Consider the following 26,496-nt stretch of genomic DNA (forward strand, 5'->3'; position numbering starts at 1 on the left):
GCCTCATGAGAAGATTTACTTACAGTTTTGCCACCAGTATTCCTAAATCCCAACCATAGACTGCTGAGGGCAAACACAGTAAAAAACATAAGCTAGGTCCTAAGAAGAAAGGCAATTAGCTGCTAATAACTGCAGCAACCTGAAGTAAAGGGCAAGGGCAACCTCTGCCACTCCCACCCCGGAGAGGGCCACACACATACAGCAAGGGCATTAGGGCATTTCATACTCCCCTGAGCTATCGCAGTTACAATCGGCATATTCAGCAGACAATGGAATGAGCCATTCCTGCTCTAGCTGGCTCTGCCTTGCCACAGAAATAGCTCCTAGCTATTCCATTTTCCAAGCACCAGTGGATTTCAATATCCTTTAAACACCAGGAATTACCTCCCCCTCTTTCCAGTTGGTACTGGCTTTAGCACAGCTCCTGTTATGCTTCAAATAAGTCACAGATTTTATTTTTTTTCTTAGCAAAATTACTTCAAGTTTATTCATAAAGTTACCCAATTTCACCTGGCACAAGTACCAAACAAAAAGTACCCCTGCATTCAGGTGTGGCACTGTGTTGTGTGGTGAAGAAACACAGGAGACAAGATGACACCATGTCTCCATGGAAAAAGGATTTACTGCACAGCAGAAATGCCAGGGCACTGATGCAGGAGTGCAAGCAGAGCTCTCCCAAGTCTCTCAAACTGCCCTGACAACGATGTGCCTGTTGGACTCTGCCCCAGATCCTCTTCTTTGATAAAGCCAAGTATCAGCCCTGAAAGGTCGGGGGGGGGCGGGGGGAGGGACAAGGACAGAAGGGTTATGTCAAATAGTGAACATGACCTTCAGCAGAAGTTTTTAAGAGATTCTGTGGCACCCAGGCACTTAGCTGGAGATTACTGCAAAAATAAATGTGTAGGGTGTCTAGTCACCCTGGCCAGTGCTCAGGAGGCTACAGAAAGGCTGAACTGGGTTCATGGCTAGTCAGAACACCATGTAAACAAGGTGCTTGCACACAATGACAGTGTCCGAAGAGCAGCAGGCCAGACACAGAGCATTGTCCCAACTGGTGTCTGAACATTAGTTTGCTTCTCTGTTAATCTTGGTCACGGCCCATTTTGCCAGTCAGCCTCCGACGCTGAGTCTTGGTGGTTCGCCCTGTGCTGGACTTCTGGATTTTCTTACGTGGGCCTTGCCCACGTTGAGATCTCTTTCCTTTTGTCTTTTTCCGGCTGTGCATGTGCAGTGTGGCAGTAAGAGAAGAGATTCTGTTTAGGGCAGAAAGAGAAAAATGTTTGGGGACCAAAGCCTGGAGAAGCAAGACAATACCACAACAATAGCTGGAGAGCTCTGTGTGGCCCAGCAGGAATGGATGCCAGACACGGCAAGTCTCAGAGGGACTCTAAGCTATGCAGGAAACCTCCAAGTCTCCATGTACGGCAACAACAAAAATTCATGTTGTGAGCATTGTGCTGCCCAGACCCCACAGAGTTAAAGTAACTCTCACACCCTCAAAGCAGCTGTAAAACCCGCATACTGAAAAATGTGGAGGACGCCTGAGCTTCCAGCTTTAGGAGGCTCTGACCTTCAACCCTAGGGACGAGCTCAGCGCGCTGCGGAATGTGCCCGATGAAGGAGTAGGTAAGAAGTGAGGACGAAGCCCACCCTCCTCCTCCTCCTCCTCCCGCGCTGTCCCCGGAGCCGCAGGAGCCGAGCGGGCCGCGCTCCGCCAGCGCCCCCTGCCCGCGCTGCACCGCACCGCACCGCACCGCCGCCACACCGCGCATCCCGGAACACAACATTCCCACAGGCTTCCAGAGCCGAACAGCCAAGGCCTGCAGGAATCTGTACATACTTTTCAGACAGAAAGGGGTTTCTGGACTTCTTGGGCATTGTTCTCACTGGCTTGTTCACCACCTCTTCCCCTTTCTCTTCTTCAGATCCATCAGTTTTTCCCTTAAAAAGAAAGCACTTTAGTGATTCTGGTGTTTCCGTGGCCTTTTTGGTTTCATCCTGTTTTGTGAACTAACTAGTCACAGATGAAGATTTTTTAAATTCTCCACACTCCTCGCCAAGGTTTCCTATTGCAGTCTTGCAGAAAGGCACAACTAGAGATGCCCTACAGTAATCCAAGAACTTCAGCATGATTTTAATGGCCATGCAACTGTAGTTTAAACTTGAATGAACCAAGGTCCTTGGCTTTTGCATAAATTACTATCAAGACCTCTTTGAGTAGATTTTCAGATTAGATGACCTTACAAATGTAAGCACAACCAGTATTTGAGAGTCTCTATAAAAACAAATACAAGATTTTAGTTACAATGTATTTTGAGAATAAAAGTGACAACCAGAACTGAATGGTTTCATTATTTGTGGTCCAAGCATGGGATCGTGGAGAGAGAAATGCCTCTGCATGCAAACAGTAATATTTCTGAACAGGACACAGGAAAGAAATCAAGGACAGACCATGCAGCAAAGTCTGAAATCTTGCTACTTGTCTTGTATCGGCTTTTAAAGTTGCCATCCACTGTTGCCATCCAGTCCACTAACACTTTTCCTTTAACCAGTCAGTCGGGACTAGCAAAGAATTCCAGGGAGGTTTGGAGTGAGCTATTCACACAGGACATTTCCTTCGCTTTAGAGGCCCAATTTAAATTGTGAAAAAACATAAAAGTTATGAGTTTTCCTTTTCATCTCTGTTCCCAGCCAGCTTCAAGGCCTTAGACATACTCAGGGACCACCAGCCCTACCTTACCAGCCCCAGGAGTGTGTACAGCTGATACAGAGAGGTAGCAAGAGGCTTTACCACGGAGCTGGTCAGTCCCAGCTGGCGTGCCCCTGAGAGGTCCAGGTCACTGATGGTGGTCACTGTTACGATGTGGTTTGGGTGGTCGATGTTCACAGACTCTGTCCTCGATGTCACCAAGTGCTCCAGTTCATCAGCCTCCTCTGGGAACACAAGAAATCCTGCACTGCAAAGTGCCCACCTTTTCACGGGATAAACTCACTTGTTCCTGATGCACCATGCTGGGCAGGGGTGACACCCGGCCTTGGCACGCAGCGATAAAAGGCAGAGGGTTTGGCACTGCAAGCCTAGAGGGCAAGCTCCTTCTCCCCCCTGAGGGGACCTGGTGACACCTTGGAGATGTCCTCCAGCTCCTTCCTTTCCTTACAACCCTCACGATTCCCGGGACACAGGGCTGCGGGGTCACCGCTCAGATTGCTGCCCAGCTTGCCTGGGGAATACCACAGGACGGAGCAGCTGCTGTTGTGGGACAGCGTGCGAGCATCCCTGCCCCAGCTCTCAACACCCAATCAAGGCTGATGGACCACGGGCGCCCACTCCCTCCCCATCGAGGGCCCAGCACGTACCGAGCGCCTCCTCCCTCTCGCTCAGCATCTTCAGATACTCCTGGTGCCGCTGAGGAACGCAAACATGTCATGCGGCGCCTCTGCCCGCCCCTCCTGCCCGCTCACTGCCCGCCCGGGCGAGGGGGGACACAAGACCCTTGCCTCACCTCCTCTTTCATTTTCCTCTGCTCTTCCTTCAGCTTGCGTTTGATCTCCTCCAGCGCCGCCTTCCTCCGCTCCACCTTCCGCTTGTGGAAGCCGGTCAGGTACTCCCTGCCGCCGGCAACACAGAACCGCCCGGCTTTAGGGACCGGGAGATGCCTTCCCTCCCCGCCTCCCGCCCTGCGGCCCGCCCGGCCTCACCTCCGCCGCTCCTCGTCGAAAGTCACCACCAGCCGCCCCTCGCGGCCGCCCGGACCCTTCTTGTTCTTCTTGCGGCCCATGGCGGCCCCACGCTCCTGCCGCCGCTGCTGCCGCCCGCCCCTTCCGCCGGAACGCCGGCACCTCTGTGCGCCCCGCCGCCCCCGGCCCGGGCGGGACACAGCAGCCAGCCGCGGACCTCCCATGCGCCTGATCCCGGCCCAGAGTCCAGCCTGGGGTGGACGGGCTTTGCTTCAGGCATTGGAGCCTCCGGCTACAGTTCTCTTCACCTTCCTCGCAGCAAAAGATTCTGTGGCGCTGCCTTGTGCGGAGAACGTGACAGTGTAGCACCCGATCTCACAGCCCGAGACTCGTTCTGACACTCCAGAGTGTTTTACATCTACACCTCTTTAGTAAATGTCACTCTTCCAAATAGTTAGCATCTGCAGTTATTCAACTGAGCATTCTTTAGTACAGCTCTGATTTTATTTCAATTGTCATTTCAGCTATTGTAATTTCTTGGTGTTAGCAGAGCATGTGCGGCTCCTCTTATCCGGGGAAGGCAATTGTGGAGGTGAGTCTTGGCTCTGATCCAGTGTTCAAGTCGCAGCATCTGGCTGGACAGCCATGATTTCTGTATTGGTGGAAAGAGGTACTGGCATGAGTTGGTGGGGGCATCAAGGCTGCCATGTTCTGATGGCTTAGAGTGACATTGGCTGAACTCCTGAGCCTTTATTGCTTCCCTGTTCTCGCCTTAAAAATGGGTGTAATGCCTGTGTGGTGGCCAGCTGTCTTCGGTGGAAGCTTCTGAAGTGTTGTGGGGGCAGCCAAAGCCAGCCCCCCCAGCCCACGGAGCATGATGAGTCCTGACAGGAGTCCTGTCACAGCCTGGCAGTCACTTGTCCACAGCCAGCTTTCCTTTATCAGCTTGCTTGCTGCTTGTGCTCTTTTCCTGGCCTGTCCTTTCACCAGCAGAAATGCGGAAAAACCAGTTCTGTGGTTAATTGCTGCACTTCCCTCCACGCCCATGGGGCAGGTCTTCTCCTCCTCCTCACTCCTCAGGAACAGTCTGGGTGCACTTCAGCCTCCAGCCTCTCTTCCCCTGCCTGTGCTCAGCCGGCTCAGGTGCACCGACAGGCCTCTGTAGCCTTCCCATTAACCTTAACCTTAGGCTTCTCTTGCCTTTCTCTTTTCCCTCTGTCTGCCAGAGCTTGTCTCTCTGGTGGCTCCTTCTCTCCTGGATAACACAGTGGGTTGGCCTGCAGGTGCATAAGCTGCAGGCAGCTGCCCTCCTGGCCCTGTCCTGCCCTTCCTGGAGGGATACCATTCCGAGGTGATGGCTGGAGGAAACGAGCGGAGCACGAAGGCCCTGAAGGAAGTGTGGAAAAGAGCAGAGAACTCTTTGTGTGCGGACTGTGGGAAGCCAGGTGAGTCCCTGAAGGATACTGGAGGAAGAGTTGGAAGCAGGGAGCTGGGACTGATCTCTACCAGCCACTCAGTGCTGGCTATCTGGACTGCACAGGAGCCTGGCGGGGAGAGAAAAGGGAGGCATTGCTCTGGATATTCATTTCCTCTCCCTGGAGTTGGGTTGGCAAGGGAGGAGGGAGAAGATGCTGCCATAGCACTGGTGGGAAGGACAGCAGTCCGGGAGTGCCAGATTAGCAGGGGCTGCATAGCTGCAGCACTGTGGGCTGTAGCCATGTCAGATCTGAAATGCAAATCAAGGTCATGCCCAGTCAGGACCTGACAAGAAAGCTCCCAGTGAAATCCTAATTTCTCCAGAAAGAAGGCATGATTCAGAAGGGCATTGTCTCAGCCATGACTCAGCTCTAAACTGACAGTCTGTCATAGTTGCCTGGGAAATTTCATTTGCTGAAGGATTTGCCCTCTCAGAAGGGTATCCAGTTTGAGGTCCTACAAGTGCTGCTAAAAACACCCATCATACACCTCCAAAAGAAGTGTACTACCCAAGCCAAATTAAGACTGGACAAATTGGTACCATTTTGCCCTATTTAATTATTCCAGGAGAGTTTTTGATTCAAGGTTGTTTTCCACTCCCTGAGCTAAACGCTGTTAGGAGTTTGCTGTGATGCACTAAACAACTCCTGAGGTCTTTTCCCAGTGGTGGTTTCATTTTCGTCTGGGTTATCCTTTACACAAAGGGACTTCACAGAGCACTTTGGTGTTTTTCAAGATATAGGTCATTAAAAAATCAGTCAAAGTGATTGGAACGGAGAATGAATAGCTGTGGTTTTTTTGACTGGCATCCATGCCTTGGGTGTTAATTACTTAGCTCAGATGAAACTGTGGTCACCAGTTCCCTGTTTCTCAGGACTACATTCCCAGGTGAGGCATGTCTCCCAGGGATACTCACCACTTCTAGTTATACCCTTTTCCGTATTCTCAGATCCTGATTGGGCATCCTCTACTTTGGGTGTCTTTATATGCCTCAGCTGTTCAGGAATTCACCGCAACATCCCCAGCATCAGCAAAGTCAAATCCCTGAAGATGGACTACTGGGATGATGCTCAGGTGCAGGTGAGATCTTTATCCCCATGGGCATGGCAGGTGGTTTGGACTAGACTATACACTCAGTGTCCTGGCAAAATCAGTTCTTTGACCTCACAGAGTTGGAATGCAATCTGGTTTAATCAGTCTCTTTTCTACTCATGATAATCAGGGATAACTCCCCACAACCTGCTGGGAGAGGGAGGATACACTTGCCTTATGTGTCTCCTCATGTCCTGTTACTTTATGGCAAATGCAGAGCTCTTGCAATGTGTCTTATTAAGGCTTAGGGTCTTTGCTTAGGGTCTAGATTACTTGTTTTCCACTTGCCACGACCACCCGGCCTCAATGTCTCCTCTTGATTTCAGCAGTCAATTCCATTCTCCAAGAAAAGTTTCCAGATATAATATGATCTCTTGAGAAAAATGGCACTTATGAGAACTTGATTTCTCCCCGTTACAGCCCCCTCAACTCACTAATCTTCAGGGGACTGAAAATATTTTCTGGAGATCCAAAGAAAATAGTAGGTGTCTTGTTGCTCTTTGGCAGAGGTTGGAATGTCCTTCCAGATAGCATTGCAGAGCTGTTGTCGAGCTCTGCAGGAGATGTGGGACATGGCAGCAAATCCACTGAATGTGTGTGCACCCAGCCTTACGGAAGTGACATTTATGGCACTCTGTTGATTCAGTGCAATCACTGTAATGTCTGAGAGTAGATGAGACCTTTGAGCAGCCAGACTGCTGGCATGTTGCAATGGAGGGGAAGAAAAATGCTCCATTAGAGTTTGATGTACATCTAGCCCTGTAGTGGGTCAGGAAAGAAAAAGTGCACTATGAGTCTGCATCAAAGGCAAGGCACGAACTCTCTGTTTTACTCTGCAGTTTCTGGCCAAGCATGGGAATGCTGTGACTAAAGCCGTCTATGAAGCTCACATCCCTATTTACTATTACCAGCCAACCTACAATGACTGCCAGTAAGTTGCTGCATACAGAAGAAAAGGGGGAAAGGGAAATCTCTGTTCCTCTAATTCCTCTGGTTTGTTTCTGAGCTACCTGTTACCTCTCTCCATAGAGTACTGAGAGAACAGTGGATACGGGCCAAATATGAACGCAAAGAATTTACTGAGCCAGGAAAACAGCTGCCATATTCTGATGGTAAGAGCACACAGCATCAAAACATCCTGCTTGTTGCCTTTGCTGAGCATCATGAGGTGTCAGTGTTGCAAGTCCCACAAGCACTCCTGAGGACCCAATTGATACTTAGAGGCTTAGTTTTGGAGGTATTAAATTCTGGACAACATAGGCTGGCACTGCCACAGGTAGCTTAAAAGCCTGGTATTATCAGGTGGCGTTTTTCAAAGGCATTTGATGTCTTGGTGGACACAGAGATCTACAGATATCTATCCTGCTGCATGCCACCCCCTTTAACCATGGCAGTTGTCCTTGAAATGGCACTGCCAGTCCTGTGACAAAGGGCATTGGTACCCAAGAGCCTGCAGAGTCAAGTGAAAAGAGTTCTGGTCCAATACCAGAGTCTGCATGGGCCAGGACTCTAGTGTTCACAGGAGACAGCTCTTGCACTGTCAGAGGTAGTAATGGGAGCAGGACTAGGAGGTGGGAAGAATCTGGGACTGTCTTTTAGTGAGCACTTATCTGCACTGCAAACATGGGAACACCACCATCTTTAGTTGTAAGTCAGAGGTGAAACATCTGAAGTGTTTATTGTCAGCAATAGTCCATCATGTTCTTTGTCCCAAAGGGGTGGCTGTGCCTCAGGCTGCATGCAGCTCTCTGATGCCTCCCATGCCTGTGGGGGAATGCTATTATAAGTGGCTTTTCTGCTCCAAGGGGTGAAGGAAGGCATCCTTTGGAAGCGAGGTCGAGACAACGGGCAGTTCCTACCCCGCAAGTTCCTCTTGTCTGAGAGAGAGGGATGTCTGAAGTATTTCACCAAGCAGGATGTGAGTATGGTGGTCAACTCCCACCTCACTGTGTACTCCACCCAGAGCAGTGGGGTCACAGAGATGTTCTGATTTCCTATGCATGTTTCTGAGGTTGCCTTGCTCATCTCAGCTCAGGGATGATAACAAAACATGTCACTAAGGAGAAGGGTTCCCTTCCTACTCTCAGAGTGACTTTTCCTCATGCTCTCCCTTTGTGCTTCCCTCACTACTGAGAAAAGGGCCGATCTTTCGCTTCACTCCTATCCATTTGCCTGGATGTGTAATCCTGCACTATTCCTAGAACTAACCTCACCTCACTGTGAGCCAAGTTGGCTTTTCTCTGGTTGGTTTTGAGGAGGGCTACTTTTCTGCCCATTCATCTCTCTGAAATGAATGGGACGAGCTAAAATGCTGTCACAAGGGTGGGAATGGTTCAGGGCCAGAGAGAAGCATGACACACCATCCAGAGGAACCTGGACAAGCTCCAGAAGTGGGATGGTATGAACCTCAGAAGGTTTAAAAAGACCAAGTACAAGGTTCTCCACCTGGGTCAGGCCTCTGACCCTGCCTTACCCCACTTAGTCAGTAGCTCAGGTCTCTTTCCTTCTAGGATTGCTCATGCATCATCAATGCCGTTCTGTTTTCAGGCCAAAGAACCCAAAATCAATGTTAAAATAGATGTCATCAATGCTACATTCCAGCCAGAGAAGATTGGGAACCCCAATGGCCTGCAGATCACTTATCTCAAAGACAATAAGACCCGGAATATATTTGTCTACCATGAAAGTGGAAAGGTATCTGGTTTTAGCATCAAACACTGAAAAGCCATTGAGGTGCTTTGAGGAGCTGCTGATATTAAATAGTATGAAGCATGGGTAGGATGGGGTGTGTGAGTGTGAGTTGCTGTAGGTAATAGGGTGAGAGTTCTGGCACTGTGTTTGTGTATCTGTGAGAGAGTTTCGCTGCAGGGAGCAGGGCAGGAGCACTGGCTGAGTTGGTTTGTGTGGGAGGAGTTCTATAGAAGATGTGCTGTCTGTGCATGTGGGGAATGGGGCAGCCGTGCTGGCTGTGTGCATGTGAGGGAGATGCTGCGGAGGGAGAGCTGACAAAGCCGTGTTTGTAGTTAACACGGGGCTGGGTGCAGCTGGGTGAATTTACATAGCCCACTCTTGCTCTGGCTAAGCTTTCTATCCTGTCCTATTCCATCCTCAGGAGGTAGTGGACTGGTTCAATGCCATCCGCTCTGTGCAGTTCCATTACCTGAAGGTAGCATTTCCCATTGCCAGCGATAATGAGGTAAGGCAGCACTGGAGCACGGTGCTGGGTCTCCTGCTGCTTATATGATAAAAGATCTCATTAGTTACTGTTATAACCCCAGGTATGGAAGTGGAAATTGCAGGGTAAAAATAGAGGGATGAGAAGGTGCTTTTAAAAAGGGCCTGTGGTTGTCAGAAAACAACCGCTCTCTGCTGTTTCTGGGCATTTTGGAGGCAGAAGTGATGCCTAGCTAAGCCGTTTGGGAAATATAAATTTAGAAGGTGACTGAATTTGGGGGAATAGAAGGGTGGGGGAGGGAAATGAATAGCGAAGAGGCACAGCTAAGTGAATGTTACTCTTGCCATTTTGTCAGATTAAAAATCGTCTGACGAGAAACTTCCTGAAGGAGGGATATATGGAGAAGACTGGTCCCAAGGTGAGCTGCTATGGTAGAAAAAATCTAACAGAGGCCTGCCAGAGCACCACTGGCTTTCCCTACTTCAATGTTTTTCTCCTGCTGTTTCCTCATTCCCCCCTAACTCTTTAGACACCCGTGGGAACAGTGTGTATGCACCAAGGGAGGGGAGAATAAAAGGAAGGGGAAGGACACGTGTGAAAGTAGATGAAGCCAGAGTCCCTGCTTTCTCCCAGAGCAACAGATCTCTCTGCATGTGTCTGTGTGTGCGTGACCTTACAGGTATTTAGTGTCCAGATTTCTCCTGTCTCAACTCTGGGGTCCTTCATCGAAGTTCACGAGTTGGGGACAGCAGCTGGGACTGAATAACCCGATAGTCAGCCCCACTCTCAGCTCAGAAAGGGCGAGGAGGAGGTTGCTGTTAAGGCAGGGGCTTCCTTCAAGCGGTTGGTTTGAGTTTGGGGTATCCATTCGCACTGCTCGCAGCAGAGGGCACTGTCCCCTCACACGTGTCACCTCTTCCCTTCACAGCAGAGAGAGGCTTTTAAGAAGCGCTGGTTCACGCTGGATCACCGCAGGCTCATGTACTTCAAGGATCCTCTGGTGAGAGGGAGATGTGACCGCCGGGCAGCTGCAGGCAGCGGTGCTGAGGGCAGGGTCGAAGTGCACACAGGGTCTGTGCTCTGCACTAAGGGTGGCTTGCAGGTTTCCCAGCTGCTATGAATGGACTCCAGGTCTTTCCCTTTCCATCCCACTTAATTAATCACATGCTTTCTGTGTTTGTTTCACTGCCTGCAAACAATAGGAACCGGGAGGGCAGTGGTGTAAAGGTAGTGACATGGGAGGGTGACACAGAGAGATGAAAGCATCAGTTCCTCTCCCAGACCTCTTGAGATTTATGCCCTTATTTTTATCTTTTCACTACTGCCTTTGCGCACAGATTCACTGCTCTTCTGAATCCCCTGACCCCGATCCTCACACACTCTCCTCCTGTCTTTAGGTGCATTGTAATGATTCCCTTGTTCTTCTGGGATTCCATAAATCACTGTCTTTCCCTCTTGATCTGCAGGACGCATTTGCTAAGGGTGAGGTATTTGTGGGCAGTGGAGAGAATGGATATAGTGTCCAGAAGGGATTGCCTTCAGGGACACAGGGCAACTTCTCTTGGCACTACGGCATCACCATTGTCACCCCTGACCGGGAATACCTCTTCACCTGCGAGACAGAGGCTGACCAGCTGGAGTGGATCAGAGCCTTCACTAGTGTCATCAACCAGGCCATGACACCACAGGAATATGCAAGTAAGTGCCTGGATGCTGTTTCCTTCCCCTCCTGCCACTCCCATTCAGGATGTTGTCCTAATGCACCACCTTTTTTCTTCACTACAGTTGAAGCCTACTTCAAGTTTAAATCCTAGGAAGCTATGCAGGAATCTCGCTATGACTCGACTCTACCTTGTCCTATTGGGTGGCTGTCAGGACAGGAGAAGAGATTGACATCAGAGAAACACAGTACTCTTGGAGCGCCCTTTGAAGCACTTTTGCCCCCATAGAATATCCACTTTATTTTGAGGGCCCAATTAAGCTGCTTCTTTTCAAGTGCAAGATTTTGTGCGTCTGAATCCTCAGTACAACCTGTCCCTATTAAATTGCTGTGATCTAGCTGGATACTGACAGGTCTTGCCTGTCAGTCGGGCCTTGAAAACTTTGGCACTTACTATGTTGGACATGGGACCTAGCATGAAACTCCTGCATGAAACTGCAGACAGCCACCCACCTGACGAAAGAAAACAGATGTCTGGCTGGAGCCAGGCACCCCAGCAGGCTACAGGAGCTGCTGGACTAAAAAAGCCTGTACCTTTACAAGAAATATCATACCTGCTGGTGACAGAAATGTGAAACATCTAGATATTTGATCAGTTAGTGTAATGGTTGAGAAAGGTCACTTAAAAGATGTAACACAACAGCCGAATGTGAGGCCTGTTTCCTTATGCCATGGATGGTCTGGAAAGCTTCTTCAGATGACATTTGTGTGCAGACCTTCCACCAAAGGCTTCAGAGAAGATTAAGCGATTGTCTCAAAAAAATGTGGACATACATTTGGGTATGTGGATAATGTGTGTGTGCACACATAAGAAAAAGTGATGGAGGCAGAATACTGTCCTAGGGAAGATACTGTGAGGGATATTCATGCCACTGAAGATCATCTGCCAAACTCAAATCTCTATCAAACCAGTGGAGAGGGGTTGGGTCTTGCAGAGAGGAACTGATAACGTGTATAGAGTTCAGAGTCTGCTCTATCTCTCCTAGAGCCTAGGGTTGATGCCTGAATATAGTAATACATGGATCTCTGCTCCCTCATTCTCTGTATGTCAAAGGCCTGGCACTTTCATTCTGACCTTCACATTGCATGTGTTTATCTTGTATATCACACATACATATCGTTGTATGCAGTAGTATAACAGGAGAGGTCTGTATGTTCATGTTCTATTAGTAAGAGTTAGCCTAAAACACTAAATCAATCCATGATTCATGTCTTAAAGCTCATCTCTTAAAGCTCTCTTGGGAAAGCTGTGTTTCACATGCTGGAAGGAGTAGCTGAGTTCTGCTGGTGACTGTCATATCTGATGTATTTGCAGTCTTACACAGGCAGTGTGAGAGAAGGTATCTCATGTGTTAAGGGAAGCTAACTGGAATTAATGAGCCAACCAGTATTTTAATTAGCTCCTAAAGAAATAAATTAAAAAATCCCATTGTAATTTATTTTAACTTCCTAAACTAGCTGACCTGTAAACTGTTGAGGTATGAGGCTGTTTCTTGGAAAAAAGCACAGACAATCAAACAAATAGCCATAGCTGTTCATTGTATTTCCTGGGGCATGTGGACTGTGATTATTCCCATCAGAACCAAATGGGCAGACTCACGGTGCCCCTCTGCTTCTGTAGGGACCCTTCTGTGCCAAGACCATCACAATCTGTTTGGAACATCAACTTCCTGGATGAGAAGAAGCACCCTGCTACCATGGTGCAATGGAAATATCCACCTACAAGTATACTTTCACTGCATTTTGCTGATCTCTCCCAGATTGGAGCATGATTTTCCAGAAAACCAAAGGTCATTGCACAGTGGGGGAGTACTGATGGGATGCCTCCTCCTCCTCCCGTTTGTTACTGTATTACCACTGCTGGATATGAGTAGAGGCATTTGACTCAGCCACAATGAAGCTAATACACTGATGATACAAAAGAGTGTGCGTGGCTGGAGTGGCCTGAAACCCTGAAGTAACAGCAGCATACATGTAGCATGGCACATCTGTCTCTGCTCTGCAAATTCTGTCCCACCGTGTCTTCCTTGAGACGAGGCCCAGATGTGAGCGAGGAAAGGGCAGGGTGGCATCGGGCATGGGTGTCATGTGATGGTGTCTCGCTAGAAGGCGGTGGTGCCTGCGTAATGGGCTTCTGCTCCGTGCTCTGAGGCGAGGCAGCTTCCCAGGGCTTCGAGGGAAGGAGGGGAAAAGCTTAGAGGAGGAGGATGAAAAGGACAGAAAGACCGAGTCTAAAATATACAGTCCTTTGAGTCTTTAGGAGCTTGCTGCTGACTTGAGGGCAAAGGAGGAAAAGGGTCAGGACAGAAAATGTGAGATGTCCTACCATCTGGTGGGCCTGCTTGCAAACTGGGGACTACATCCACAACACCCAAGCCTCAAAGGGCCCTGATGTCTTTAGGAGGGAGCAGGGGACAGGTTCTTTCAGTCTGGCTTGGCTAGGGAGAGCTGTGTGGCTGCTATTGTGCTTCCAGGGCTGGCCCTTGTTTCCCGACTAAAGCCACAGCATGATGCTTTCTACCCTCCTCACCATATTACAGAGTTTTGTCTTTCAGCTGTCTCCTGTCTCAAATGAGGACAACTGTACAAGGAGAAATGGGAAAAAGGAAGGGAAACAAGAACAAGAAGGAAGATGGAGCAGGATAAAAGTGCAGGAAGATATGGGGGAAGAAAGCATGTCTGCCAGAAAGAGGAGGGAGCTTGTGGGGCTTCTCAGCTAGTGGCTAAAAGCCCAGTATAAACTGGGAGCTGTATTCACACCGGTGTGTGAAGCTGTGAGTCAGGCACATTCCTCCATGCAGTTGTCAAGGCAGCTCTCAAAGGGCTGGTTCAGTGGGGCAGGGCCCACCTCCCCAAAGTCTATCTTAGCTGAGCTGACACAGATTCGGGAGCAGAACTCTACTTGTTCATCCACTGTTTCTGGGGTGCCAGCAAACTCTGAAGAAGCAACAAAGGATGAGCTAGTGAAGAAAAGAGACATTTCCTCCTGGCTGGCAGAGGTTATCTTGCATGTCTTGGTCTTGAAGGAAAAGGCAGCGTCCCTTTCTTGGCTCTTTCATTGTTAAGGAAAACAGCCGGACAGAGCTTGTGATGGACAACATCAGCAAAATGGACTGGGCAGCTGGAGGTGAGGAATAGACTTCTCTGAAGCACCCTGTCTATGTCTGAGGAACTCTCCCCATTCTTCTCTGGGCTGCTTTGCTGTTAAGGATAGACGTGTCTCATACAGTGAAGGCGGGAGGAAGGAACAGGTTTCCGAGAGCTTGATTTGCTCTTGCTCAGTTTACCCAAAGATGTCTTACAACTCTTCTCTCCTCAGCCCAAGTCCTAGAGAGGATCCCAAGGATGGCAGTTTCTTGGAGGAAAGCAGTGGTGGAGGTGATGACAGCAATGTTCTGGGAGGGGACAGCCTGGTCACAGGGCCGCTGGGCGCAGTGCTGCTGGTCATGTGCCTCACTGGCATGGTGGGGAACATCTACACAGTGGCAGTGGCCTCTGGCAGGGTGGAAGGATGCTCAGCAGGCTCCTTGGGGGTCTACATGATCAACCTTGCCCTGGCTGACCTCCTGTACCTCTCCACCATCCCCTTTGTGGTTTGCACCTACTTCGCCCACGACTGGTTCTTTGGGGATGTGGGTTGCCGGCTTTTGCTCAGCCTGGACCTCCTCACCATGCACGCCAGCATTTTCCTCCTGACCGCCATGAGCCTGGAGAGGTACTGGGCAGTAGCCAAGCCTCTGTGGGCCAGGCGGGCCAGCAATGCCTACCGCAAGCTGGCCAGCGCCGTCCTCTGGCTCCTCTCACTCCTGCTCACGGCCCCCATGATGGTGATGACCCAGCTGCGGGAGGGGGACGGCCCCCACAAGCGCATCTGCGTCCCCACCTGGACACCATCAGCTTTCCGGCTCTACCTGACGGTGCTGTTCACCACCAGCGTCCTGGCACCCGGTGCGGTGCTGGCCATCGTCTACGCCCGCCTGGCCCGGGCGTACCAGTCCTCGGCCTGGGGCCTGGGGCTGCCGGTGCCTGGCCGGGCCCCTGCTCGGCAGCTCCTCTCCAGGATCGCTGCCATCGTGGTGGCCTACTGGGCCTGCTTCCTCCCCTTCTGGGCCTGGCAGCTGGCCGGGCTGTACCAGGGAGAGGGGCTGGGCATCAGCCCCACTGCCCAGGCCTACCTTAACTTCGGTGTCACCTGCCTGGCCTATGGCAACAGCTGTGTCAACCCCTTCCTCTACACTCTGCTTGCCAGCAGCTACCGCGGGCACCGTGGCCGCACTGGGATGGGCATGGCACGGCCTGCAGCACCCTCTCAGCAGGCTGCAGGAAGCCATGGCATCCCCCTGGCTTTCAGGGAGGTGTTGGGGCCTGTGAGGGAAAGTGTGGGCTGAGCAGGCTGGGAACATCTGACCTTTGGCTGGGTCATGTTGAGAAATAAAAGTGTGTCGCCTTCCATGCCAGCATGCAGTGTCTTCCATCAATGTTGTTGCAGTGCTTTCCTCTTTGCATGGCTGCTCATCCTACTCAGCTGGGTGGGGAGAGTGCTTGTCTCAGGGATCCTGACTCCATCCTCAGATCCTGCAGCCCTCACATACCAGCCTCCACCTTGCACAAGGCTGGGGAGTGGGTGGAAGGGAGCAGTCAGCTTCGATATGTCTAAATTATATATCTGGGGAACCTTTGCCACCCCTCAGCTCCTTGCTAGCAACGGGCCAAGCCATAACAAAGTCAAGACAACAGTGAGTCATAGATTTCACAAGAACGGTGAGTCACCTCAAGAAACAGCCACGCTAGCAGGAGACTTCACTAAGATTCATACTCCTGTGGTAAAGCTACTACTGAGCTTTCTTCAAGAAACAATCACAAAAAAATCTTCGAAGAATCTAAAGAAAGGTTGCCAAGTGCAATTAAGAGGCCTTGCAAGATTCCCCTGTAGTACAGCCCAGGGAGTCCAGTACATTTGCTCAGCTCTCAAGATCAGCAGAGGAAGCTGCAAGGAGCGAGCTCTCCTCTGTGTCCATCATGACAGTTCATGGTACCCTCACCAGCACCTTGGCCCTGCTGTGGTTGAGGGAAATATCCAATACTCTGGCCTACCCCATGTACCCCAGTCTGCCAGACTGTGTCAACACCACTGTGTAAACTGAGCCAGGTCTCTTGTCTTGAGACCATCTAGCTTAGCATGGTTCATTTTCATACTGCTGAACCTCTCTTCTTCAGAAAGGATGGCTCCATCCTTATCACCCCGTGGGAAGAGTCCCCAGGCTATGTTGTCCCCCTGCCATGCCTATGCACAGGGTGGCAATGTTAGATGTCATGTTTACAGTTATAAATGTAGCCCTAAATAGTGTGTGATGTGATCATCCAAAAGAGATGGGCTTCGGGCAACACAGGACTTCAAGAGAGATCCAGCTGCAGAGACCCAAATTGCTCGTACACCCCAAGTGTTCCTACCTTTAGGCTAAGCTCTCATCTTATCTCTCTTCCTCCTCAGACCCACAATTCCTAGCAGCCCAGCCTCTCTGTGCATGGGTACCGAGGACACAGCACCTGGCAGAGCCTCACGAATTATGAAATAAGAATGGCAGGTACAGCTGCTGAAGGGGAAAGTCCCTGTTCTCCAGCTGCTGTGCAACTGCTTAAAGTGAGGAACTAGCCCAGCCAGGCCGGCAGGGAATCCTGTAGTACACCAAATTGTTAGTGCTCTTTGTTGCTTGTAGTCAAGCCTTTCATCCCAGACCAACCTGGTAACTGCTGTGCACTGAGGATAGGGAAGATCCCACCTTTCCCATACCCACCAGGCACAGCATGCTCAACAGCAGTGCCAAGACAGCATTAGACTGAGGGAGTCCCTGAGGCAGCCATGCAGTAACATCGAACATGCCTGACTGCCTCTGACTCCTCAGAGTCTAGCCTCAGCTTAGACTGACAAGTGCTCGGGTTCATTTAAGCCAAGTTAAACAGGAACAAAAGCGTAGTGCACACATCCTTAGCATCCCACACTCCAGCTGGACATTGCTGCCTCCCTCAGCTCTGGATGGAACAGGCAAAGCACAAGAGGCAGAATAAAACCAGACACTTCCACATTACTGCTCTCGTGTGCCACAGCACCACACTTTGTGCTCCTGCAGTTACTGGAAGAAAGGATCTGGATGAGGAAGCCTCTACATGCTCTGCCACACCCAGCAAGGCAGCTTTTCCACTGTCTCCATACAGCAGCAAGAGGTCCCTAGCAGACAAAGGAGTAGGACCAGCCTCTACAGAAGGGTGCAGCCAAAACTAACACAGTTGAGGACTTGCCCCCTCACTCCATGCCCCACTAGGATCACCTAGCACAGCCACTAAATGCCCTCTGATGTCAGCCAGGAGTGCTTAGTTTAGGTAGAAATAGAGTTAATATATTCAGGGAGTGTAAGGTGTCAGTCTAGACCTCAACAGCAGGTCACCTTGCCGAAGGGACTCTTTTACTGTCCCTGCAGTGACAATTAGCCCCAATGCCTCCTCCTGCAACTCTCCTTGGACTTTTAACCTATCCATGACTTTCAAGGACCAAGACTGGGACAATTGCATCCACTTAGGGTACTCAAGCAAAACTGCCTACCCCTATCCACCCATTCACAGCAAGGTGCCCAACCCATGAGGACTCACAATATTAAACAGATTAGATTTTGAGACTTAGTACACCAAAACTCTTATTTATTGATTGCTTTTTCTGTATCTTTGATATGAAGATGTCAAAGGAAGTTATTCCCAGCTAAGGGACTGGAGTGTGAAGTCCCCTTGTATATCAAAGTAGTCAAAGACAGAGAGGTTAAGCCGGTTAGGGAACGTGAACTGGTGGCCTGGCAGGTGGACTGTCACATCATTTTGGTTGACACTGAAAGTGATCTGCAAGGCAAATGGAAAAGTTAGAGAAAGTTTCCTCAAGCCTCTCCCCTCTGCAGCACTGCTGTGCCACCCCCTGCTTCACAGGGTGAACAAAGCTCAGTAGAATAACCTGCTCGTCAACAGAAGGAGCATTATTCTGGTCTCGCAAGAAATGTCCATTCCCTGCTCTGTTCAATAGTAACATCTTTGAGCCAGATGGAGGTTGCACATTTGATCCCCACCCTCCATCAGTGCACAGAGCTCTGAGTGGTGGCACTGGCCAAGCAGGAGAAGCCAGCCACCTTCTGTACAGATAGTCCTGAGACAGCCCCTGCAGCTGGGTGTCTTGTGCCAAACACTCTCCCTTCACCAGAGCATATACAGAGAGTATGTATGCATATATATAAATATATGCATGCCTCACCTCTGCTGTGCCCCCTTTCTGGAAAGGAAAGACAGCCTCCCTGTGCTCTGCACCCCACTCTTCCACCTTCTTTGAGTTGCACACAATGGTGTTCACATCACCATGAGCATCAAAACGGGGATTGAAGTGAAGTCCGAGGAGGGTAGCATCCTTGCCCAGATTCATCACAAAGCTGCAGAGAAAAAAAGTGGACATCAATACAGCTTAAAAAAAATTAAAAAAAAAAAAAAAATCAATACTATGGTAGCATGATTCTCATTACCATGAGCATCCCTTTGTCTGTTTCTTCAAGCCCAGCTTAGGGTAACCCAAGATAAACCCTTTGTTAAATAACACAGCTTCTCTAAAAAGATGTGCTGTGGCAGTTAGGGGCACTTTTCTGGGGTGATAGGCTCGTGAGTGCCATCCCTGGGAGAAACATCACTTGGTTTCCTCAAAGCTTTTAACAAGAGAATGGTTCAGCATGCAGTGCTCTGAACAGAGTTATACACCCAGACCAATTCCCAAGGAGACAGTTGTTTTCCATAGATTTCCTTTCAGTCCTGAACAGTTAGCTAGTGCTGCATCCTGCTTGACAGCAACTGCCTTCTCCCCATCCTGCAGGCAGCTGAAATAATTACCATGTCATTAGCTATCCCAAGTATCTGCAACAGCAGTGGGAGGAAGTTTCCTAGGCTAGTGTCCACCTTTCCTTCAGGCCTCTTACCCAGATGAGAAGAGGCATATTACTTGGCAAGAGAAAGCCTGGGAGGCTTCACTCAGACAGTATCAAACTTCAAAGGCACTGGGAAGAGCTGGGACATGTTTCCTGGAACACCGCTAGTGCTGGTACAGCAGCTACAGGCTCCACCTTACCTGCAAAGGGGGCCCCCCAGCCACAGACCTACACAAGGGCTGGGGGCTGCTGCAGAGGCTTCGCTGGGAAACAGCCACCCCAATCCCTACACATTTAGGGGTACATTTCCACTTAAGCCCACCTGCCTGCTCACCACCTTTCTTCCTTCTTTCCACACCACCACGTGAGAGGTAAATCCACTGGGGTACCATAAATGTCCCTACTCCTGGCCATCTTCGTGCAGGGGAGAGCATGTGGTGGAACAGACGATCTCAAACCAAATCTCAGTATAGACACAGCTTCCATTTCCTTTACCCTGCACTAGAGAGGATGTGGTCACTGCCAGCGTGTGCAGCTGGAACTTCACATCTGCTTTGGCTTAGCCCTGTGGCAGTACTGTGACTGCAATGTGCATTAGGGGATGACTCACTGAAAGCACTGCTGGTATTAACCCCTTCTCCTCTTCTACCCAAGGGACCCTTTTGCAGACCCCCTCAGTGCAGTGCCTTGGCTGTGCCTGGGCAGCACAGCACAACTCACCTCTTGGCATTTGGTGCAATTTTCCCCTTGACAGTGAGGCGCTGGCCAGGCTTGAGACCCAGGTTGGTGCACACTGGTCCCTGGGGAACATGGAAGGAGAGACATTAGCTCAGTACCTGCTGGCTCACTTGCTCTGACTTGGCAGCTTTCCTTGCTGCCTTTCAAGATATGCTTTGCTTTGGACCCAAGGAGAAACAGGGAAGCTCCCTTGCCCTAGGGCATTGCAGCAAGGGCATCCCAGAGAAGTTACCCCAATCACATGGTACATTTGATTGGAGCTCGATTTCCTAATCTGTCTCCTGCTGCTCTCATCAACATGTGTATTTCACAGCAGTAAAGTGTAAGTACCTTCACACTCCAATCACACCCACCCCATCCCAAACACACCCATGTGCCTTGCGGGTCTCGTGTCATCCCACACAAGTCTGTCTGGGATGGATGGCAGGGATGGAGATGCCACTCCCTTCCCCTAGTTCGTGTTTGAACTTCAAGCCTTGCCCACGTCCAAGGGCTCAGACACTTACCATCTCCCAATGGCTTGAGCTTTTTTTTAATGTAGGCTCAGTATTTGCAAGAGCATTCTTATGCTCCAGAGAAGCACCTGCCCCCCATCTTCTCTATAGGAGGACCAAAGTATCCTGGCAAACCCATATGTACTCATTTTTTTCATCGCAGCAGAGCCAAAACCTCAAGAATACTGAAAATATTTTCCTACCCCACCTTAAAAAAATAAGCTTTCTCTTTGGACAATCCCTGCTTAATCATGCTCAGCCTAACGAAAGACAAATTAATCAAAGAAGTGCAATCTCTCTTTCAACACAAGCATCTCCCTAGCAGTCACAGAATAGAGCTGGACAGGATCTTGGAGATCAAGTCCACCCTTCTGCTAAAGCAGGTTCATGTAGAGCAGGTTGCAGAGTGTCATATCTTTTGAATATCTCCTGAGCTGCAGACTCCATAACCTCTCAGCAGCCTGTTTCAGTGCTCTGTCACCCTCACAGTGAGGAAGTTGTTCCTCATATTCAGCTATAACTCCCCGTGTTTCAGCTTGTGCCTCTTGTCCCTTCCCCTGTTGCTGGGTAACTCTGTAAAGAATCTGGCCCCATACTCTTGATATCTGCTCTTAAGATAACCTCTCTAACCTCTTAAAGTATTTGAACGTAGTCCTTGACATTTACAGAACACTTCTGTAAGGCACATTCCTTCCAAAAAAGAGAAGAATAACAATTCAATGACTCATGAAAACTTCAGCCAGAAAGCAAGCGGCAAGGCTGCCCAGAGAAGATGCTCAGACAGCAATAAATGAATGCTATTGTAGCAGCTTCTACAGAGTAGAGCTGCAGTAAAACGGGTTACCCCAGCTTAGGACTCAACCCAGCAAGGATCCCCACACATACTGCCCCAAAGGGATCCTACAGGAAAAAAGAACCACTGCTGCCAGAAATATAAAAAAATAGCAGCCAGCCCTCTGTAGTGGATGCAGCAGGGATCGTCCCTCACCAGTAGCAGGCATCCAATTCTAACAGACCCTCCGATGCTGGGGCTGATGTGCAAGCTAGCACAAGCACCCTCACACCCAGCCAACACAGCCCCACCTCCAGCAAAGCTGCCCCATCCCTTTCCGTACTCACACAAGACATGGTGCTGCTCTGCAGGGTAATGCTCCTCTCAACCGAGGTGCAAGGCTCCCTGGCAAGTAGCTCCTACCGCCCCGCCCTTGCCTTTAAATAGATGGGGAGCTGAGTTGTCCCAGCCCTTCTCCACTCCATGCACCAATGGGAAGGGTGGCAGGGGTTGGTTTTGGGAGGAGGGAGGGTCTATTAGACAGAGCTGCCTCCTCCCACACTCGCCCAGCCTCCTCTCCAGGATGCTGAACGCGCGTCTTCCAAGCGGGCTGCAGGCCACTCCAGGAAAAGATCCAGCTGTGTGTGGCCATGAATCCAATGGAAAATAGTTTTACAATGAATGTTTTATTAGCCAAGGCTCTTATCCCACAAGGAAAATGGTCATATGGATCGAGACTTGGCGGGAAGGGTCTGTAGTCAGGGCGGGGCTCTTCAGCTCAAGTTAAATCAGGAGTAGAAGATATGTCTCAGAGCACACATGGTGCCTCAGAAACTCTTCGTGGTCCAGGTGAAACTCCAGTAACAGAGGACTGAAGCTGCATCCAGGGTCACCCAACTGCACTATGAATCCTTTCTGTCCCCAGAGACTGCCCAGCTGCTGACCCAGCCTTTACCACCCACTTTTGTAGGTATGAGAACCAAAGGAGGGAAAACTCCTTTTTCTACAGAACCCACAGGTACCCTCAAAACTGTACAGTTCATCTTGGCTGCAGGGCAGTGTAAGCCAGGAGGAAGCTGCTTTGGAAAGTTGGGAAGAAATTATCTAGAAAGTGCCATCCCTGGCTCTTGCTTCTACCCTGAACACAGCTAGGGGTCTGAGGAAGAAGGGGTAGGGGCAAAATGCTTCTATCACAATAAGCTATAGGATCTATATGTCTTTTATCTGCCTCTGTGTTCTCTTTGTGGCAAGTATGATTCACTGGGTGAAAGGATTCCTTTGGAAAAAGTTACCCAATTACTACATGGCCCAACTGTAATTATACTGAAAGAGGAGGGAAAAATTCAGGCAGTGTGCCAAGCCTGTGGCTTAGAGCTCTCCTTGTCTTGCATATTTGTCTCTAAATCACAAGACGCTCTGTGATTTCCTTAAGAGGCCCAGAACTGAAACTCTCTGAAACAATTTTTTCTTCCAAGACTGTGAGGCCCATCAGTTCCCCCTGTGCTGAGGACATAAGAATCCCCAGCCCTGTTACTCCCCTCCAGTATGACCCCTGAGGATGGCACTAGTGAGTATTTACAGTTGATGCCATCAATGCCAGCAGAGGTAGCAGGGAGACCCTCTTGCCTGCCTGCTGGGGAGGGCAGAAACAGGCTCCAGCCTTCAGCCAGGTTGCTGATCACTCCATGACACAAGAGGGCTAGAGTAAAGGCCAAAGTGGTCTTCTCTGCTCTGACATGCCTGCTCCCCCTTTCTCCTTCTTGTCACTTGTCTTGAGGTTCAGCTCTTGAGCCTGATCAAGGGATCATGTGGTGCAGGATGAGACGTGCTTCATATGATGAGAAGAAAAAGTAAATAGAGTCAGCTTCTCTCTTTTTGACATGTGTGTGTTATTAAATCAATTCTTTTCAAATCCAAGATTTTGTGAGACTAAACCCCAGGCATCTCTCCAAGTACTTGAGCTGCTGCTGGAGCCATGGTCTAGGGGCCTGGACTGGTAGGGACTGTTGGATGGGGAAGGGAAATGTGTAAATATTTGCTCTCTTGGAGATGGAGGTGGAGAGGGCCATTTAAAAGCTATGGGATAATTTCTGTGTTTTCTGCAGCATTTCTGCCAGCTGGGCACTGTGACCAAGCCTTAGCAGCCACCAGGTCCTTGAGTTATGTCTGTACAGGGACCTTCATCCAAATGCTGCTGGGGAGATTAGAGACCAGCTAATGGCTAAGAGATGATAATGGAGGATGGGCTACCATTCCAGAAAAGGTGCTTAAAGGGCTATTCACATCAAGGAAATTCTGGTTTCAGGCTGGAGTCTACCTCGGGCAGCCTGTATTTGTCTGATAGAAATCCAGGTGTCTCCACTGGCTTTCATGAAACCTTGAATTAAATGGCATTAGCACAACTAGCTAATAACACAAGCAAGGGGGCCATGTGACGTCCCCTCGCCTGTAGGCCATGGGCCACCTCCATCAGGACAATGTCATGTCTGCCTTCCTACCTCTGGGTTGGAGACATAGTGATGAGATGACAAACTAAAGCTCCAGCATCAGCATCCTCACAAAGGATGGCTGAACTGAGGGGAGGAAAGGTCCCTGCTCACCCTAATATCACACCAGGCAGGGATGGTGTCCTCAGGTGTACTGACACCTACTCCACCACACTGGAGACACAGAGGTGCTTGCCTGTGATTTTCAGGAGCAATGTGGTATAGGAAGAGCCACTGTGGGCTGAGAAGGGCAGAGCCAAGCTGGCTAGAGCTGTCAATATTCACCGCCTGTCACGTCCTTCCTTTTATCAGTGTGCAGTGGGCCAGCCAGGGGATGTGCCAGCAGTTTAGCAGTCCATTCGATCTGCAAAGGATGCAGATGAGGAAGATGGGTTCAGATCACAACAGACTTTGGTGTCATGGGCTTGTGTGGGACATCTGCACTGGGACAGGCCTCTTCTCCTCCACCATTCCTGCTTCTCCTCACCAGGAGAGCTCTCCTGCATAACATTTCAAATCCTAGCTTTGTATTAGAGGGAGAGTCACTGATCTGCATTGTAACTTGAGGAGTAAAGTTCTTTGTTCAGTCCAAAGGAGTTCAGTGGATGCTGTTGCTTCAAACAGTGCTCTTGTCGATGCCAAACTCTTGGCCAGAGGGAACCATGAGTGTGGAGAGAGGAGTAATGACTGTGGGATATGACTTCAGCAGTGCCTTACCTCTGGTTATGAGGGTGAGGCAGGTGATGTTTGCATCTGCACTTGCTTTCTGGAAACTGGGGTTTTGTCCTGGACAGGATGGGGCCAGGAAGAGGGGGTGTAAAACAACCAGCTGCCATGACAGGGACAGACCAAATTCACAGACAACACAGATGTCCAAGCCCAGGCATCACAGCAAAGACCCCACCAGGCATGTACTATGCTAGGTGTAGGCACCCCATTCAGGTCCTGACCGTGGGCATCTCCAGTGTGACCTGTGCTTCAGTCACCTGCCTCCTGGGAGCAACGTGCTAACCTCTCACTAGCCTTTCCTTGCACAATCTGCTCATTTGTCCTTGGAAAGTGCAAATTGCCCTTGTGAGCAATCCCAGTCAGTCCTAGAACTTTTAATGCCTTTGGGGCCTGAATCCATCCCCCAGTGCTGGCTGTGACACAACATTCCCATACAACGGACCAAATGTCCCTGTCTGTCCCTAGGGCTGCTCATGGTGCTCATTGTAGCTCTTCTCTCAGGGCCTCAGCCTTCTTCCTACACTCTCCTTGACAGTTAAAGATCCCAGGCTGATCTCTCTATGCTGAGATGGCACGTTTTCTCAAGATCACAGCCTCCCTCATGGACATGCTCACACCTCCCAGCCTCCAAGCTGTAATACACCTTAGGTTGAAGAGGGAAACATGATTGCTAAAAGAGAGTTTCATCATTGTAAGTAGCTTTGATTTAGAGCATGCCTTCTGGTCTAGCTGATAGGCAGTGGTATGCCTCAGCATATTCGGACTGGTCCTGCAGTCTGAGGGCTGGAGTCCAGCTAGTGCAAGCTGTGGGGTTGAGTTGGAACACAGGCTGAGCTGAAGGGTGGCTCTAAATAAGGTGGTTTGGCAGCTGCCAAAGGAGAAGCTCAGTCAGGCAAGTGTCTGAAGCAAAAGAGGGAAGATCTGTCCCAGATCTTCTTGTGAGGGATGCAGCAATGGATAAGGCATCCTGAGTGATGGCCTGGGAGGAATGGGAAAGGGCCTGGCTGAAAAGCCTGTGGACTATGTGTCCAAAGCCCAATTATACCCAGTGTTCTTCAGCTGGCAAAAGCCTGTTTTGGCTGCAGTTGCTCTTGCAGTGATTCGCAACATCTTTTCACTGGGAGAGAGCCTTTGTACCTGTTCAGCCACTTCATGTTATGTGGCCTGTGGTATTTTAGATTAAGGATTAGGTGTGCTAAACTCAGATTTATTATCTTGTGGACACAGAGCCTTGCATCAGGAATGAGCCACAGCAGGATCTTCCAAGCTTTGACTGCTGAAACATTTCCAACCACATCCACTTTCCTGGATTAGGAGCCGTCTGTGAGGCTCCAACTCCTGCTGACTCCAGAATCTTTGCTTTCATTAAATCAGTATGGAAATATGTTCCCAAGTGGTGAAGATAATCCAGCAAATGTTATCAAAGGGTACCCGGACAAGTGATTTATCCGGGCGAGCCTGATGTTACAGCTTGGGGAAGCAGGAATGACTCTTTGCATTAATGATGCTGGGATGTGTTAGACGCACGTCTAAGTGCATCCTGAGAGGTTCCCAAATCCATGTTCCCCACTTCCTCCCCTGCAACTCTGGCTGGTCACACTGGGCTCCATCTTGCCTTTGGGGTGCAAAGTCTCTGGTCTTTGCAGTGCTTGGTGGGGAAGGGAGTGCTCCTGGTCTGCCAGTGGGGCGGTATCTCTGTGGCTGTGGGATGGACACAGAATCCCAGCCAGGAAGGCAGAGAGGGAGCTCGGTGCTGGGTTATGGCCACGGGCAACATGGATCAGCCTGTGTCAGCCCATGGAGGTGGTTGGCCCAAGCTGTTCAAGTGCTCTGGTGGCATGTGAGATCAGTGAGGAGACACCCACTGATGAGGGTTAACTCCTCTGTCTGCTGGGATAACAGGCAGCAGGGCTCCTCACTTGACCATGCTGGAAATCCTGACAGCACAGCAAAAAAGCCTTTGGTTACCTTGGACTTGAAGGATCCCGACTGTGAGGCTGGAGCAGGGGCATTAGCAGATCTTTAATCCCAGCCAGGCTGTGAATGGTCAGGAAGGCTCTAGGCCATCTGCTCTCCACTTGAAGGGCACTTGGCCCGGAGCAGCACAGCAAAGGTAAGTCAAGGAGGAAAGCTTTAGGAAAGCACGTTCTTGGTTTTGACACAGTGAGGTTGCTCACAATGACATAGCCTGGA

General features: G+C 50.0%; 4 protein-coding genes across 6 annotated transcripts; 2 read left to right on the top strand and 2 right to left on the bottom strand.

The window, feature by feature from the left end:
- Window positions 1-450: 450 nt before the first annotated feature.
- On the bottom strand, window positions 451-3,852 carry NOL12 (nucleolar protein 12). Its single transcript, XM_014885216.2, has 6 exons — window positions 3,700-3,852; window positions 3,504-3,609; window positions 3,358-3,406; window positions 2,792-2,934; window positions 1,841-1,941; window positions 451-1,253 (listed from the first exon to the last, which is right to left on the bottom strand). Exons 1-6 carry the CDS (start codon window positions 3,777-3,779, stop codon window positions 1,082-1,084), a joined length of 651 nt encoding a protein of 216 aa, XP_014740702.1. The 5' UTR covers window positions 3,780-3,852; the 3' UTR covers window positions 451-1,081.
- A 4-nt stretch (window positions 3,853-3,856) lies between these two features.
- Window positions 3,857-12,576, top strand: LOC106858555 (arf-GAP with dual PH domain-containing protein 1-like). Of its 3 annotated transcripts, none has more exons than XM_014885304.2 (13): window positions 3,858-4,109; window positions 4,203-4,270; window positions 4,905-5,123; window positions 6,104-6,234; window positions 7,086-7,177; window positions 7,276-7,358; window positions 8,052-8,164; window positions 8,794-8,940; window positions 9,359-9,442; window positions 9,777-9,839; window positions 10,350-10,421; window positions 10,888-11,119; window positions 11,207-12,576. In XM_014885304.2, exons 3-13 carry the CDS (start codon window positions 5,033-5,035, stop codon window positions 11,233-11,235), a joined length of 1,137 nt encoding a protein of 378 aa, XP_014740790.1. In that variant the 5' UTR covers window positions 3,858-4,109; window positions 4,203-4,270; window positions 4,905-5,032; the 3' UTR covers window positions 11,236-12,576. The 3 variants fall into 3 exon arrangements, with proteins under 3 accessions (XP_088021448.1, XP_014740790.1, XP_088021447.1); XM_088165321.1 differs by having other exon boundaries at window positions 4,962-5,123; XM_088165322.1 differs by lacking the exon at window positions 10,350-10,421 and having other exon boundaries at window positions 3,857-5,123.
- A 150-nt stretch (window positions 12,577-12,726) lies between these two features.
- LOC106858554 (urotensin-2 receptor-like) lies at window positions 12,727-15,711 on the top strand. Its single transcript, XM_014885300.2, has one exon. The coding sequence runs from the start codon at window positions 14,435-14,437 to the stop codon at window positions 15,527-15,529; it is 1,095 nt and encodes a 364-aa protein (XP_014740786.2). The 5' UTR covers window positions 12,727-14,434; the 3' UTR covers window positions 15,530-15,711.
- A 2,102-nt stretch (window positions 15,712-17,813) lies between these two features.
- Window positions 17,814-21,570, bottom strand: LGALS1 (galectin 1). The gene is made up of 4 exons (XM_014885305.2): window positions 21,436-21,570; window positions 19,805-19,884; window positions 18,430-18,601; window positions 17,814-18,026 (listed from the first exon to the last, which is right to left on the bottom strand). Exons 1-4 carry the CDS (start codon window positions 21,442-21,444, stop codon window positions 17,883-17,885), a joined length of 405 nt encoding a protein of 134 aa, XP_014740791.1. The 5' UTR covers window positions 21,445-21,570; the 3' UTR covers window positions 17,814-17,882.
- Between the last annotated feature and the right edge of the window lie 4,926 nt (window positions 21,571-26,496).

Source organism: Sturnus vulgaris, chromosome 5 (genome assembly GCF_052056855.1).
Source record: "Sturnus vulgaris isolate bStuVul1 chromosome 5, bStuVul1.hap1, whole genome shotgun sequence".
NCBI lineage: Eukaryota > Metazoa > Chordata > Aves > Passeriformes > Sturnidae > Sturnus > Sturnus vulgaris.